This window comes from Nanorana parkeri, unplaced genomic scaffold, assembly GCF_000935625.1.
Source record: "Nanorana parkeri isolate BGI_ZX_2015 unplaced genomic scaffold, ASM93562v1 scaffold332, whole genome shotgun sequence".
In the NCBI taxonomy this organism is placed as follows: Eukaryota; Metazoa; Chordata; class Amphibia; order Anura; family Dicroglossidae; genus Nanorana; species Nanorana parkeri.
In genome coordinates, this window is record NW_017306600.1 from 255,431 (window position 1) to 272,565 (window position 17,135).

General features: G+C 40.7%; 1 protein-coding gene across 1 annotated transcript in view; it reads right to left on the reverse strand.

Moving 5' to 3' along the window:
• Window positions 1-17,135, reverse strand: part of DOCK2 (dedicator of cytokinesis 2) — a 173,616-nt gene that overhangs the window by 33,140 nt on the left and 123,341 nt on the right. Inside the window, exons 43-46 of the mRNA XM_018558336.1 lie at window positions 15,467-15,551; window positions 13,000-13,086; window positions 10,430-10,606; window positions 8,611-8,694 (exon numbers count right to left, since the gene is read on the reverse strand). Coding sequence (XP_018413838.1) covers window positions 8,611-8,694; window positions 10,430-10,606; window positions 13,000-13,086; window positions 15,467-15,551 — 433 coding nt within the window. The remainder of the gene's footprint in view (window positions 1-8,610; window positions 8,695-10,429; window positions 10,607-12,999; window positions 13,087-15,466; window positions 15,552-17,135) is intronic.

Sequence of the window (17,135 nt, forward strand, 5' to 3'; positions counted from 1 at the left end):
GTTTCCTCGTCGCCGCTCCCGGTCCGTGATCCTATGTGGCCGGTGCGGCTGTGACCGGCACGGCGACGCTCTAACAGCAGATCAAAGGGAGATCATTACTCGATTTCCCTTTGATCTCTCTTCCTGTCCCCGAATGCAGGAAGTGATGTATATTACATCACGTCCTGCATTCAGTGTCACTCTCCGATGCAGAACACCGGAGAGAAGCTGATGAAGCAGATCTCTGCTTCATCAGCTTCTGTGGGGGTCCCTAGGTGACATCAGAGGTCTTGGAGACCCCTGATGTCTCCATAAAGAGGACCTGTTTGGTGAACTGGCTATTACATAGGGGATTTCTTAATCCCCTATGTTATTGCAATAAAGTTGTCTAAAAAAAAAAAAATTACAGCATTAAAAAAAATAAAGAAGCTAAAAAAAATATTCACAAATAATAATTAAAAAAAAAAATGTTTTAAAGTCCCCCGCCCCCCCACATACACATGCAAAACATGCGTCGGGTGCGCTATGTACGAAAACGACGATTGCGCCCATTATGCAGCACATGTTACATATCGCCGCGAACGTCGGAGTGAGAGCAATAATTTTAGGGCCATCAATCACTGATAACACTAAACTGATGAGCGGTAAAAACGTTTAAAGTGTCGCCTATGGCCAATTTTGGTTGCGGACGTTTTCTGCGATTTCGTGGGCGCGCGCAATTTTAAAGGTTGACATGTTTAGTGTCTATTTACCCAACGTGACCCCGTCTTTTATATTATACCAAATTGGGGTGAAAATAAATGTTTCATAACATTTTATAGTAAAACATGTTTTTTTTCAAAATTTAGGGTACTTTTTTGGTTATATAGTAAAAAATAAAAACCCCAGCGGTGATTAAATACCACCAAAAGAAAGCTCTATCTGTCCCCAAAAAATGGTATGAAATTCGTATCAGTACAGCATTGCATGACGGAATAAACGTCAGTCAAAGTACCACAGTGCTGAACACTGAAAAATGGTGTCTTTCCTATTGTTTTACATTTTGAAAAAAAAATTCAACCTTTTTTTTATTTATTTAGCTGTTTTGCTATTCTGCTGGGTACCCCAGAGATGGCCCGTCGGCAGGCATCAATTAGATGACCCCGCACGCGCGTGGTGGTGAAGTCACTGCAGGGTGTCACCCGGTCTCCACCCCGGGTGATACCCGGCCTCGGGACGCCCCTGGGCATAGCAAGCGTTTTTTTGCATTGCTGTTCCACAGACCAGCACTTTAGCCAGATAATTCTCTGTGGGTTCACTGACAGGAGACTAATTTGGCAGATGAGACACATAATGCCAGCTTAGCCACCCACTAGGTAATGTAAAGCTGAAGGCAAAAGCTCTAAGCACTCCATAACTAAATGATCAGTTATGACTGTAGCTTGGTTATTAGCCATGAGCTGAGTTCATTCACATGAGGTCTGACAGACTGACATGGCTACTATGGCTTTGTATCACTCAAACTAATGTGTGTAACCCCTTTATGACTGAAGCCTTTTTTTTTTTTCATTTTTTGCACCCATGTTAATCCACATTTTAGGCCTGAAAATTACTTCAAACCCCGAAAAATATCATATTTTCTGAAAGCCAAGACCCTTTAGAATAGAATGGGGGCAGCTGCAAATTTTTATGTGGCATTATATTAGCGCAAACATTTAATGAAAAATGCAGTTAACTTGAATTTAAAGCCCTAAAACAAAATACCTATTTTTTAATACAATATAAAATATGAGTTTACAACGAGTAAATAGATACCCAACATGCTTAGGTTAAAAAATTGTGTGTGTCTGTGAAACGGCGACAAAATTCAGTACCCCAAAAAGTCCAAAGACGACACTTTAAAAGCCCCTACAGGTCATCAGTTTTGAGATACACATGAACATTGGACCTAGAATTATTGCTCTCACTCTGGCATGCGTGGAGATACCCAACATGTATATCACGATTGTCATTTTCATATGTAGGCACACCCAACGCGTGTTTACGTTATGACGCGCGTATTCACAGGGGGGGGAATTTAAAAATGTTTTACATTATTTTTACATTTCTTTTATTTGATACTATTTAAAAAAACTGTTATTTTTTTAAAATTTTACTTTAATTGCTATCACATGAGGGGAGGCTTACAAGCCCCCCATGTGATAGCAGATTGGTGATGACAGGTTCTCTTAAAAGGAGAACTATGGGGTTAAGGCTTTTCCCCATAGTTCTCCTTAGGGTAACGGGAGGACACAAAACTAGTGTCCTTTCCATCACCCTAGGCTCAGTATGCTCAGTAGCTGCTGCTCGCGGTATACTGAGACGCCGCACCTGAAGCGGATCCCGACAATTATGTCTGGATCCGCCCAGCTGCGTGCCTGACAGCTGGCTCTGCCTATCTAGAGGCAGAGGCAGAGCCAGCTGTACCCGCCCCCTCCCCCGTCCGTTCCGCCAGTGAGCGCTGGCGGATCGGAGCGGGGAGGGGGGAATCCAGCCCCTCCCCTGTCACGGCAGATAGCTCACCTCCTGATCTACTAAGCCGACCTGTGACAGTCTCAGTGTCACAGGTTGGCTAGAACTATGAGGTGAGTGAAAAGCACTCACCTCATAGTTCTGCTTTAAGGTGACGTCGATGACATTACTTAATTCCTAACCTCCTGGTGAGTCTCTACATTGCCACATTGTTTGCTACACTTTGCTCGAGGTTCACTTTGTATTATTTTCTCTTCCCCCTCATCTCGAACTACATCAACACCATCGGGAAGGCACCACCATTAACTGCGGTTAGTTACGGGCGAAAGCCACCATTCCATGCCCTTTCACGGCCTGGCCCACTGACATGCTTACCCACCATTACACATTTGGTTGTGGCGCTCCCCCCTTTCTTTTTTGTTTTCCTTAAGGTAACGCTAGTATCACCTATACACTTGAAATAAGCTATTGAAGTGCAGATCGCACTTCAATAGCTTGTAGCTGGGCGTCAGGAGCCCAGCACTGACAGCAGGGAGGAGGTTGGTGAATGGATGTTCACCAATCTCCTCCCCAGCTTCCCGGTCCTGGGCCCATAGAAGGGGCAGCGGAGCCCAGGAAACACAGTGGTGGTTTCGGGGGGCGGCCCGTTTACTGGCCCGGAGAAGTGATCTGGCGACAGTCGAGTCACCAAAATTGCTTCTATTGTAAAGCCGGCCGTTAGGTTTACAAATGGGTGAGCAGCGTCCTGGCGGCTTTAGCCACCGGGAGTCTGTTTAAACGGGCCCAGTGCCAGTGACGTACTATGGATGTCAATGGTCACTAAGGGGTTACATATTGTCAGACTGTCTGATTTTGGAAGATGCTTCTACAGCATCTCCCAGCTATCATTTTGACAGCTGGGAACTCCCAGCATAGGGGGAATGGGGGCAGCAGTGGGGAGAAGCACTATACACACCTTGTTTACTTCAATAACGTTTTTTGGGGGCATGTGTAGCATGCCCAAGTTACACAACTATTGATTTGTCTCATTCACTTTCACAATCCGTCGTTTATTTTATGTTTGCAATCCTGATTTCCTTTTTTATATATTTTATAATCATTTATCTTACTGAATATTTGGGAGCCATTTTAAGCTCTATTTCAGCTACAGTATGATGGAGGAATGGGTTGGGAAGCCTCTTTGCTACACAGCTGAGAATTGTTTTACATTCTCTAAGTGAAGTAACAATAGCAGTGCCAACAGAATAAAAATGCCAGGGGATTATAGACTGTAGTAACCTTTAGCAGGGAATATAAAGTGTGAAAGTATGCAGAAGATAGAGACTGTAATTTTAAATCATTGTCAGTTATAAAAAATGATATGGAAATATTATAAAGTAAACGGTACCTGCCACGCAATAAGATCTTTCAATTTGCTCAACTTCTCACAATCCTCAGGATGTTGATGCATATAACCTTCAGTAAAGAAAGCCTGAAGTCGAACAAAGAAAATCACTACAGGAATTCCAGTAACAATGTTAATAGTGATATTCCCTGTGATTTACAACCCACAAAATAAAATATGCAAAGAAAATACCAGAAGCAGCTGCATATTTCAGTTATTTAGATTAAGACAGTGTGAGGTTAAATAAAATAATCACACAAGCAAATCTCTACTTTGATTATTGCTGCAATTAATACCATGAACAATTCCATAAGGGACTTCTCAAATGAGGATTTGCTTCTACTATTAAAATAATATCCAACATTTAATCAGTAATATTTATAATATATTTTTGTGAGCTTGGAACTGTATGTAAAAAGATAAAAACCCCACAATATCCTATTTTTTTGGCACTGTTCTTACTGATCCTCAGAACAGTCTTCTCAGAATAATGATTGAAATGCGTTTAAAAGAAGAACTTTGATTGGTAACCTAAGTCATTACAGAAGGTAATGTATTGTACAGTTTACACTTATCGGATTCATTTGCATTCGTTATACCTGTAATTCGGAATCTCCGAAATTTCGTCTGAATTCCAATGAATAATTATAAATAATTATAAAAAATTCTGCACTCAATTCTGCAAGTGATTCTAAATCACTATCTCTGTTTTCTAGCTTGTCTAAAACCACTTTTGACCTAAAGGGACGCTTTTTGGATGCCATGGACGTTCTCAAGTTTCCAGGCAGAAAGAACGGTAAAAGTGCAGGCAGGGCACTGGACAAAGCTGTAGGGACAAAACTGAGGTGAAATGGTTTGATACATAAATGTAATCATAACAGATTACAATGACATTGTGTGTATTTCATGGTGTGTATTTCCAACGCTCGCAGGGAAGGAACCTGGAAGACAGATGCCGGCATCGGCCAGAGGACACCAGGGGTACGTAGGGAAAAGGTAAGTGACACCACAGTGCAATCCCGAGTGTGGCTCGGGGTTACCGCTTTTGGAACTGAAAATTAACCCGAGCCATACTCGGGATTACGGCCAGGAAGGTTAAATTAAAGTATTGGGCCCCAAAGAAATGGGGCTTTGTTTAGAATCTATGGTTATTGCATGGGTTCAATGTCATTGGATTAGCCTCCTCTATTTTGAGCCCACGTGCTTTATTATTATAAAATTATTTTCCATAAAAGCACCCTGATAGGCCATAAGCTATCTGACACAAGGTGGAGCTTTTTGTATTATTTAAAATGCTTGACACTTTTACATTAAAATGAGGAGTTAAATATTAAAATGCATTCAAATACCTTAGCTATTAACAAAACTGTACCCTATCTTTGTATCACTCAGCTGTAGATCTTCAAATCATCTCGGAATTGGTGCTGACACTGTCCTTCCTTCAGGAGGGGGGCTACTTTTGTTCCCCGTGGTCCGTGTGTGTGTTGTAAAATAGCCACCAATCCAAGCTCACTCCCGTGACGTATAGTTAGCTATTTTGTATTGAGATTGTAGTCCATCATGGGGGCAAACTTGGAGCGGTGGCTACTTTTACAACACATACAGGGACCATGGGGAACAAAGAAGGAAGAACAGTTTCATCACAAATTTAGAGATGATTTGAGGATCTATAGCTGAGTGATGCACAGATAAGATACAGTTTTGTTAATAGTTAAGGTACTTTAATGCATTTTTGTATTCAACTTTAGTGTCGCTAAGAAATGATTACTGGAAAAACTATTTAATTTTGTTACAGTTTAAAAAGATATGTATGTTTTGTTACCTTTTCGTAGTTTGTAAAGCCACCCATGACTGCAGGATCCACTATACCATTCAGGCACATGGACAGAGGATTGATAGGGAGGTTTTCATCCTGCTGGTACTGATTGATGAGCATTAGAATTTTTTCATTGGTTGCAGACATTGTTTCAATGGCATTTTCCAGAGGGCTGATGGTTGTCTGGCAAAAAAGAAACGGATGTGTTCATTGCAATTCCAACAAAATGTTGCAACAAAATGTAATACACGTTCCTTAGTAGAGGTTTGCTCTGGTTATAGGGGAATGAGCACTGCAGTAGAAATCATCTGTGTTGAAAGAGTGCTAATTTTTCAGTGCTCAAAAAGATTCACTTTTTGGACATAATGTTTATTATTTAAGCACATATATACAGTACTGAGCTCAGGCATGATCACAGCAGAGGAAGAGAAATAAATTAAAAAAATACTCCCCCCCCCCAAAAAAAAGCAAGTGGGGGAAGTAGATTAACAGCAACAACTAACATTCTTGATGACAAACAAAAAGGTATCTCTACCTGCACACTAAGTGATCTCTCCCAATTTACTGTCACTAACACAAAGTAACTGTAAATATAGGACTTCGCAGTGGAACTGTATAGGATTGCAGAAACTAACTCTCCCTGTAAACATTGTATGGTCAATCCCTATCTATTTAAAGTGTTGTCAACACATTGACTAAGCGATCTAGCCCTACCTACTTCAAAACTGTCCAACACACAGTGAGTGTTTCTGTGACTCACTTTAAAAATAGATGTTTTCAGCAATCAGCAGCAGCAACTAGCTCTACTTGCAAACACTCTCTCTTTTTCTCAAACTACTCCATGTCTCCTCCAACACACACTCACCACATAAGAAAATTCCCATGACTAGCCCTTCCAAGCCACCTGACTACAGTTCAAGGCCAAGAAGTGCATTTTTGGTAATTGGTTGCTAAATACACAACTGGTAACATAAGTTCGCCATTTCCTCGAACCACGAACAATGTGGGTGAGTGCTGCATAAGGCCCCATTCACACCTAGGCGTATTGTAATATGCGCGTCTGTCGCGCGACCGTCACGCGGTTTTTTTACAGCCAAAGGCTACTTGGCTGTATCCCAATGGAAAACGCCCTACAAAATGGCCCAAAGTAGTCCCGGGACCTTTTCAGGCGTTGGCCGTTTTGTAGGGCGTTAGGGACGGGCGGAAATACGCCTAGGTGGGAACGAGGGCATTGACTACAATGCTATTTATTTTTTTGACCGTTTTGTAGCGCCGTTTCGTAGACCGTTTCGTCGAGCGTAGGACGCGCTACAAAACGGTCAGGTGTGAACGGGGCCTTAGTGAAACACCACCAAGATTCGTTATCCTTTCTTAGCAGCAGGGTTTATTTTTTCATAAAACCTTCTGCAAAGAAAAGGTTACACTTTTCTATACAGATAGGATTGAAAAAGCTGTCTAAAAAGGCATTTGCATATTTATGTATTTAGTATTAAAGGAGAATTATGAGGTGAGTGATTTTCACTCAGCCTCATAATCTGAGCCGAACTGTGACAATGAAACTGTCACAGGTCAGCTCAGTAGATCGGGAAGTGAGCGAACACATACCGGCGCTCGCTCACTTCTCGATCCTGTGCCGGCAGAGAGCCGTGACAGGGGAGAGACTGGATTCACCCCTCCCCTGTCCGATCCTCCAGCGCTGACTGGAGGAACGGACGGGGGAAGGGGCGGGTACAGCTGGCGCTGCCTCTAGATAGGCAGAGCCAGCTGTCACTCACGCAGCTGGGTTGATCTAGACATAATTGTCGGGATCCATTCCGGCTGCGGCGTCTCAGTATACGGCGAGCTGCAGCTCGCCGTATACTGAGCTTTGGGTGACGGAAGGACGCTAGTTTGTGTCCTCCCGTTACCCTTAGGAGAACTATGGGGAAAAGCCCTAACCCCATCCATAGTTCTCCTTTAATGCTAAATACATAAATACATGATACTAAAGTATTATGTATTATTTAGCATAACATATCCAAGAGAAGCATCTATTGTTATCAACTGCTGTACACATTTTGTAGATTTTAGGTGTCAGGCAGTGCCATCTTAAGTCAGCATGCAATTTCAAGGCGCTAGGAATAATTTGGTTTTGATAAAAATAAAACAGGCTCAGAAAAAGAAAATACCAGCTTTTGTTTATATGTGCAGTGGCTAGAGTTAGAAATAACCCGGAGAAGTGATCTGGCGACAGTCGAGTCGCCAAAATTGCTTCTATTGTAAAGCCGGCCGTTAGGTTTACAAATGGGTGAGCAGCGTCCTGGCGGCTTTAGCCACCGGGAGTCTGTTTAAACGGGCCCAGTGCCAGTGACGTACTATGGATGTCAATGGTCACTAAGGGGTTACATATTGTCAGACTGTCTGATTTTGGAAGATGCTTCTACAGCATCTCCCAGCTATCATTTTGACAGCTGGGAACTCCCAGCATAGGGGGAATGGGGGCAGCAGTGGGGAGAAGCACTATACACACCTTGTTTACTTCAATAACGTTTTTTGGGGGCATGTGTAGCATGCCCAAGTTACACAACTATTGATTTGTCTCATTCACTTTCACAATCCGTCGTTTATTTTATGTTTGCAATCCTGATTTCCTTTTTTATATATTTTATAATCATTTATCTTACTGAATATTTGGGAGCCATTTTAAGCTCTATTTCAGCTACAGTATGATGGAGGAATGGGTTGGGAAGCCTCTTTGCTACACAGCTGAGAATTGTTTTACATTCTCTAAGTGAAGTAACAATAGCAGTGCCAACAGAATAAAAATGCCAGGGGATTATAGACTGTAGTAACCTTTAGCAGGGAATATAAAGTGTGAAAGTATGCAGAAGATAGAGACTGTAATTTTAAATCATTGTCAGTTATAAAAAATGATATGGAAATATTATAAAGTAAACGGTACCTGCCACGCAATAAGATCTTTCAATTTGCTCAACTTCTCACAATCCTCAGGATGTTGATGCATATAACCTTCAGTAAAGAAAGCCTGAAGTCGAACAAAGAAAATCACTACAGGAATTCCAGTAACAATGTTAATAGTGATATTCCCTGTGATTTACAACCCACAAAATAAAATATGCAAAGAAAATACCAGAAGCAGCTGCATATTTCAGTTATTTAGATTAAGACAGTGTGAGGTTAAATAAAATAATCACACAAGCAAATCTCTACTTTGATTATTGCTGCAATTAATACCATGAACAATTCCATAAGGGACTTCTCAAATGAGGATTTGCTTCTACTATTAAAATAATATCCAACATTTAATCAGTAATATTTATAATATATTTTTGTGAGCTTGGAACTGTATGTAAAAAGATAAAAACCCCACAATATCCTATTTTTTTGGCACTGTTCTTACTGATCCTCAGAACAGTCTTCTCAGAATAATGATTGAAATGCGTTTAAAAGAAGAACTTTGATTGGTAACCTAAGTCATTACAGAAGGTAATGTATTGTACAGTTTACACTTATCGGATTCATTTGCATTCGTTATACCTGTAATTCGGAATCTCCGAAATTTCGTCTGAATTCCAATGAATAATTATAAATAATTATAAAAAATTCTGCACTCAATTCTGCAAGTGATTCTAAATCACTATCTCTGTTTTCTAGCTTGTCTAAAACCACTTTTGACCTAAAGGGACGCTTTTTGGATGCCATGGACGTTCTCAAGTTTCCAGGCAGAAAGAACGGTAAAAGTGCAGGCAGGGCACTGGACAAAGCTGTAGGGACAAAACTGAGGTGAAATGGTTTGATACATAAATGTAATCATAACAGATTACAATGACATTGTGTGTATTTCATGGTGTGTATTTCCAACGCTCGCAGGGAAGGAACCTGGAAGACAGATGCCGGCATCGGCCAGAGGACACCAGGGGTACGTAGGGAAAAGGTAAGTGACACCACAGTGCAATCCCGAGTGTGGCTCGGGGTTACCGCTTTTGGAACTGAAAATTAACCCGAGCCATACTCGGGATTACGGCCAGGAAGGTTAAATTAAAGTATTGGGCCCCAAAGAAATGGGGCTTTGTTTAGAATCTATGGTTATTGCATGGGTTCAATGTCATTGGATTAGCCTCCTCTATTTTGAGCCCACGTGCTTTATTATTATAAAATTATTTTCCATAAAAGCACCCTGATAGGCCATAAGCTATCTGACACAAGGTGGAGCTTTTTGTATTATTTAAAATGCTTGACACTTTTACATTAAAATGAGGAGTTAAATATTAAAATGCATTCAAATACCTTAGCTATTAACAAAACTGTACCCTATCTTTGTATCACTCAGCTGTAGATCTTCAAATCATCTCGGAATTGGTGCTGACACTGTCCTTCCTTCAGGAGGGGGGCTACTTTTGTTCCCCGTGGTCCGTGTGTGTGTTGTAAAATAGCCACCAATCCAAGCTCACTCCCGTGACGTATAGTTAGCTATTTTGTATTGAGATTGTAGTCCATCATGGGGGCAAACTTGGAGCGGTGGCTACTTTTACAACACATACAGGGACCATGGGGAACAAAGAAGGAAGAACAGTTTCATCACAAATTTAGAGATGATTTGAGGATCTATAGCTGAGTGATGCACAGATAAGATACAGTTTTGTTAATAGTTAAGGTACTTTAATGCATTTTTGTATTCAACTTTAGTGTCGCTAAGAAATGATTACTGGAAAAACTATTTAATTTTGTTACAGTTTAAAAAGATATGTATGTTTTGTTACCTTTTCGTAGTTTGTAAAGCCACCCATGACTGCAGGATCCACTATACCATTCAGGCACATGGACAGAGGATTGATAGGGAGGTTTTCATCCTGCTGGTACTGATTGATGAGCATTAGAATTTTTTCATTGGTTGCAGACATTGTTTCAATGGCATTTTCCAGAGGGCTGATGGTTGTCTGGCAAAAAAGAAACGGATGTGTTCATTGCAATTCCAACAAAATGTTGCAACAAAATGTAATACACGTTCCTTAGTAGAGGTTTGCTCTGGTTATAGGGGAATGAGCACTGCAGTAGAAATCATCTGTGTTGAAAGAGTGCTAATTTTTCAGTGCTCAAAAAGATTCACTTTTTGGACATAATGTTTATTATTTAAGCACATATATACAGTACTGAGCTCAGGCATGATCACAGCAGAGGAAGAGAAATAAATTAAAAAAATACTCCCCCCCCCCAAAAAAAAGCAAGTGGGGGAAGTAGATTAACAGCAACAACTAACATTCTTGATGACAAACAAAAAGGTATCTCTACCTGCACACTAAGTGATCTCTCCCAATTTACTGTCACTAACACAAAGTAACTGTAAATATAGGACTTCGCAGTGGAACTGTATAGGATTGCAGAAACTAACTCTCCCTGTAAACATTGTATGGTCAATCCCTATCTATTTAAAGTGTTGTCAACACATTGACTAAGCGATCTAGCCCTACCTACTTCAAAACTGTCCAACACACAGTGAGTGTTTCTGTGACTCACTTTAAAAATAGATGTTTTCAGCAATCAGCAGCAGCAACTAGCTCTACTTGCAAACACTCTCTCTTTTTCTCAAACTACTCCATGTCTCCTCCAACACACACTCACCACATAAGAAAATTCCCATGACTAGCCCTTCCAAGCCACCTGACTACAGTTCAAGGCCAAGAAGTGCATTTTTGGTAATTGGTTGCTAAATACACAACTGGTAACATAAGTTCGCCATTTCCTCGAACCACGAACAATGTGGGTGAGTGCTGCATAAGGCCCCATTCACACCTAGGCGTATTGTAATATGCGCGTCTGTCGCGCGACCGTCACGCGGTTTTTTTACAGCCAAAGGCTACTTGGCTGTATCCCAATGGAAAACGCCCTACAAAATGGCCCAAAGTAGTCCCGGGACCTTTTCAGGCGTTGGCCGTTTTGTAGGGCGTTAGGGACGGGCGGAAATACGCCTAGGTGGGAACGAGGGCATTGACTACAATGCTATTTATTTTTTTGACCGTTTTGTAGCGCCGTTTCGTAGACCGTTTCGTCGAGCGTAGGACGCGCTACAAAACGGTCAGGTGTGAACGGGGCCTTAGTGAAACACCACCAAGATTCGTTATCCTTTCTTAGCAGCAGGGTTTATTTTTTCATAAAACCTTCTGCAAAGAAAAGGTTACACTTTTCTATACAGATAGGATTGAAAAAGCTGTCTAAAAAGGCATTTGCATATTTATGTATTTAGTATTAAAGGAGAATTATGAGGTGAGTGATTTTCACTCAGCCTCATAATCTGAGCCGAACTGTGACAATGAAACTGTCACAGGTCAGCTCAGTAGATCGGGAAGTGAGCGAACACATACCGGCGCTCGCTCACTTCTCGATCCTGTGCCGGCAGAGAGCCGTGACAGGGGAGAGACTGGATTCACCCCTCCCCTGTCCGATCCTCCAGCGCTGACTGGAGGAACGGACGGGGGAAGGGGCGGGTACAGCTGGCGCTGCCTCTAGATAGGCAGAGCCAGCTGTCACTCACGCAGCTGGGTTGATCTAGACATAATTGTCGGGATCCATTCCGGCTGCGGCGTCTCAGTATACGGCGAGCTGCAGCTCGCCGTATACTGAGCTTTGGGTGACGGAAGGACGCTAGTTTGTGTCCTCCCGTTACCCTTAGGAGAACTATGGGGAAAAGCCCTAACCCCATCCATAGTTCTCCTTTAATGCTAAATACATAAATACATGATACTAAAGTATTATGTATTATTTAGCATAACATATCCAAGAGAAGCATCTATTGTTATCAACTGCTGTACACATTTTGTAGATTTTAGGTGTCAGGCAGTGCCATCTTAAGTCAGCATGCAATTTCAAGGCGCTAGGAATAATTTGGTTTTGATAAAAATAAAACAGGCTCAGAAAAAGAAAATACCAGCTTTTGTTTATATGTGCAGTGGCTAGAGTTAGAAATATGTGGACCTGCAGGCCCTGTATTAGAAATATGTGACCCTTTAAACAATAAATGTTTTCACTACAGAAAATGTTATTTTAGTTCATGTTAAATGTTATTGTTTTTCTTTCTTAATGGTGTAGGCTTAGTAGAGTCCTTAAAACCTTTGCAGTAGCTGTAAACCAAATTGCTGTAACAACATGAAATCGATATGGTAAAAAGCTCCATTTTTTTACAGTATGTCAGAGATTCTGGTTGATTTGAGTTTTATTATAAATCCTGAAAAATTAAGAATGGCATTTCTCATACAACTCATTATTTAACAATATCATTGATTGAATAGCTTTTTAGTGAAATGTAAAACCCTAACTATATGTATAGGGTACGTACATGTGACATTGATGTAACCTCAAACCAACGTAAGATGCCAGGTAGCTTGTAAGCTATGACAAAAGTTGTTCTTTCAATCCACATAGACTGTAAGACAAAAATAATATTGAATCATTCAAGTTAAAAATGTTAGAAAAAGGCATAAAAAAGGCATATGTTCATCAAATTCAGTTTTTAGAAATTGCATCCTTAGAAAACCCTATTGTCTCAGAAAAGAGTTAAAAACCTATATAAACCTGTTTCAACTTGCTTTAACATGAAACAATGATTCCTTCCTGACCCCTAATGACATTTGGAGACATTTTTGGATTCACCATGTATTTATATCATTAAAGATGCTGTTGTTGCTTTTTAAATGTTCTTCCTTTTGGGAATGCATTCCTCACTTTTCATATTTTTGGAATCTACTGTATCTACAGAATCAGTTCTTGCCTGTTACACATTTTTTAAGGTTTTAGGGTGTACATGCATGACTCGATAATAACAATCCCAATTTCGAGCATTCCTTGCAAATTCATAAGTTGTTTTAGTGTGCACCTCAAGCAGTCTGCATTACATAAGGAGATGTTTCAACTTGCTTTGCCTCTAAGGCACTGCTGTCACTATTGTGCAAGTTCACTGCAAATCTTTAAGGGCCCATTTACACTAACCTTTGCATTTTAGCTGACGGGCTAGTGCATTGTGGCAGTTCCAGCATTGTGCATTGTACTGCATACACCAGTTAAGCCCACTATCTCTAATTAAAACTGATCTGCTGCTGGACAATTTTATACTGCTGTATTCTCTGCAGTATCTCAATTCTTGCCGCAAAACCCCAAGCCTGTGCTCTTTGTTCTCAGTAACCTAAAAGGCCTGGTATGACTTTTGGGGGGAACCTCACACACTTTTTAAATTTTTTATCATGGGGTCCCTCCTAACATTCCTACTAGACCTAAATGGTCTGGTATGGATTGGGAGGGCGACCCCACACCGTTATTTTTTTCATTTATTTACATGTCATTTTTTTAAATTCTGCTCGCTACCTCTGAGGTAGCAAGCAGAATAACCGAGCCGAGCCAAATGTTGGATCGAGTAAATAGAACGGGTTCTGCACCTTGGCTCATCCGAACATGCTGAGCATGTTCGGCTGAACTGAAGGGAGCCGAAGCCAGCCGATGGGCGGGTGCAATCAGCATTACTCGGCTGAAGTGAATGGCCTAACGGGGTTCGGCTCCCTAGAGGCCCCCTTGAGTATGTCTTACCCATACACAGTGTATCTATGGAGGGGGCCATGATTGCCGCCTAGGCTGAACTACACATACACTGAGTGGCCAGATTATTATGACCACCTGACGTTTGTAGGCAAATTAGCTATAATTTTGCGCTAAAGTTGCTAGAGGGCCAGACCATTATAAATAGGGAACCGGGTTGTTTACTACGACAGTAGAAGTGATTTTTTTCTGAAGATATGGTAAACAACGCGATTTAACAGCCTTTGAACGTGGGATGATTGTTGGCGCGGAGCCATGGAGCGAGTATCAGCCAAACAGCAGAATGTGTTAAATGTTCAAGAGCAGCTGTTGTTAAAGTGTTTAAAGACTGGACTGTCAGACAAAAATCTGGGTCTGAACGTGCGAATTGTGGCCGTCAGCGACTAGTCAATGTTAGGGCAGAACAGAGAGTGGCAAGACTGGTACAAGACAACAGAAGGGCAACAGTGCAGTGTCAGATTCCTCGCATCCCCGTTCAACATCTCGTGGAGTTACGAGGCGGCCCAACAAAGTCATCTAGTGGAGTCATCTCGTGGCCCAACGAAGTACTGATGGGGTGGTCATAATAATCTGGCCACGCAGTGTATATCTGCCTTTTTATCTACATTGCATGGGAAATGGGGAGATTAGTAGTTTACAGAAGATAAATAAGATCCCTGTGGGCTGCAAAACAAGGACACTGCATTTCCGGGAAGAACAACAGGTATTTTATGCACTTGCTGGGAATGTTATCATGAAAAATTAAAACAAATGCAAGCACCACATGAAAGGACCTGTAAATTGAAATTAATTACATTTCTGTTCTTCTGTTTAATTATCTATTAAGGTAAACCTTATAAATAAGCATGTGATGTTCGCTAAAGTCACAGTTTGATAACTGTATATAATGTGCCTCCTGCTCAATAAATTAACATACCTACAGACTATGCATACAATCATCATAGACTCATTTAATGTGGAGCTAAAATGGGAAACTTGGTTATGAAGCAACTTACAACTAATTAATTAGGTGTAGTTTTACTGCTAAATTTATATATTCCGCCTTATTGTATTTACCACTCAATTAACTTTTTGTATATACAGCACCTACTAAAATATATAGATAGATGAAATAGTGAATATTATGCATTTACTAAAAGATGCAGAAAGTCAGCTGTGGAAATACTCCTTCACTACAATTAATAGACATATCAATATGGGCAATTTAATGTACTTACAGCAAATTCGTTTTCTGGATCAACTGACCCCTTCCTAACAGGTCTGGAGTAATGGAATCTCTGCACGTAATTTGACTTATAAAAGCTGTAAAACATAAAGGATCTTGCGGTGTAAACTTTAGCTCTTGCTCAAGATTATATTATAGCTCAATGTTTTAATATTGAGTCAGGCTAATACATTTACACTTATGCATACGGTCTTATACTTTTACAGGCTAAATGTATGCAAATTAACTGAAATGTCCACTTGAAAATCATATACCATAGAACCAATAAAACAACATCTGTGTTTATTTTATCAATTGTTTGCATTTTAGACGACATCAATACACTCAGTTAGCAATACAATTGTGAACTGTTACTTACACATATAACATATACTATACAGAGAAAATTCATAATGGTGAGTCTCTTTATGGTTAGGATCTATAAAGGATAACGGGATATCATGGAAATGTTTATTGATTGTGATACAACATTCACTAAACTGCTAATGCAATCCAGAAGGTTTTGCAACTTTTTATCTTAATGAAACATTGGATCCCCCAAATGTATTTTTCGTTTTTTCTCGAATATACAGTATATACGTATGAAAAAGGGAGAGTGTGTTCCAAATAGAAGGCTGTAGTAATTGCAGGGTTCAAATTGGTGGGGGGAAGCACCATTCTTGTACCCTTTTTAAGTAAACATGAATGGGAGAAAACCAGGGACATGAATAGATTCTGAATGATCAGTTGCATGCATAAACAGAGAGTATGGGACCCCCAGCATGTAAATTGCGGAATCAAGATTAGACAAATAACTGTCACAAAAATCTGGGAACTATTGGCGTGATCTACGGATTTTGGAAAACTTGGCTTGAAGGAACATCGTAGAAATCAAGAGTGGAGCAGCAACAGAAATACAAGTATATTGCATACACATAGAAGAGCAGATACAGGTTCAGGCAGACCAGCCTTTCCCAACCTCTTTACCCTAGAACAGGAGTAGAAAAATGTCCGCCCTCCATCTGTGGTGACACTACAAATCCCATCATGCATGTGCTATCTCGAAGTCATTCATGTGGCACCGTTCACAATTAGGCGTTTTGTTGTGCGTATTTATCCACGCTGAAACGCTCAAGATAAGAAATCCCATTTATTTCTTTAGCCCCCGTTCACACCAGAGCATAGCATCGCATGTAGAAAAACGGCTGCTTTTTTGGCAGACCAGCGCGATTTGTCCCAATAGACTTAATAGGAAATTATTGGAAAAGCGCAAAAAAATAATGCTGCCCTTTTTTTGCGTGCGTTTCCCATTTACATCAATATGTCACAACCTGCTCACAAAAACACGCAACTTAATATATACGCACAGAAACACGCATAAAACGTGTGCAAAAACGCATTTAAAAAGCTTGTAATCTGCACTCAAATGCGGTTGCCTAGGTGTTAATGAAGACTCAGAGCCTTGCAATGTCTATTGGGATTTGTAGTCTCACCACAGCTGGGGGGCAAAAGTTTGGCTACCCCTGCCCCAGAGGAACTCTTAAAACAATTTTCAGGTCTCAGGGAACCCCTGGTTAAATTGATTGAACCTACAGTTAATGGTACATTGGTCTAATCAGTATGTTCTAGAACATTTTATTCAAGAATATAGAAAGTGGTTTACCTATTGTATATGATACCCA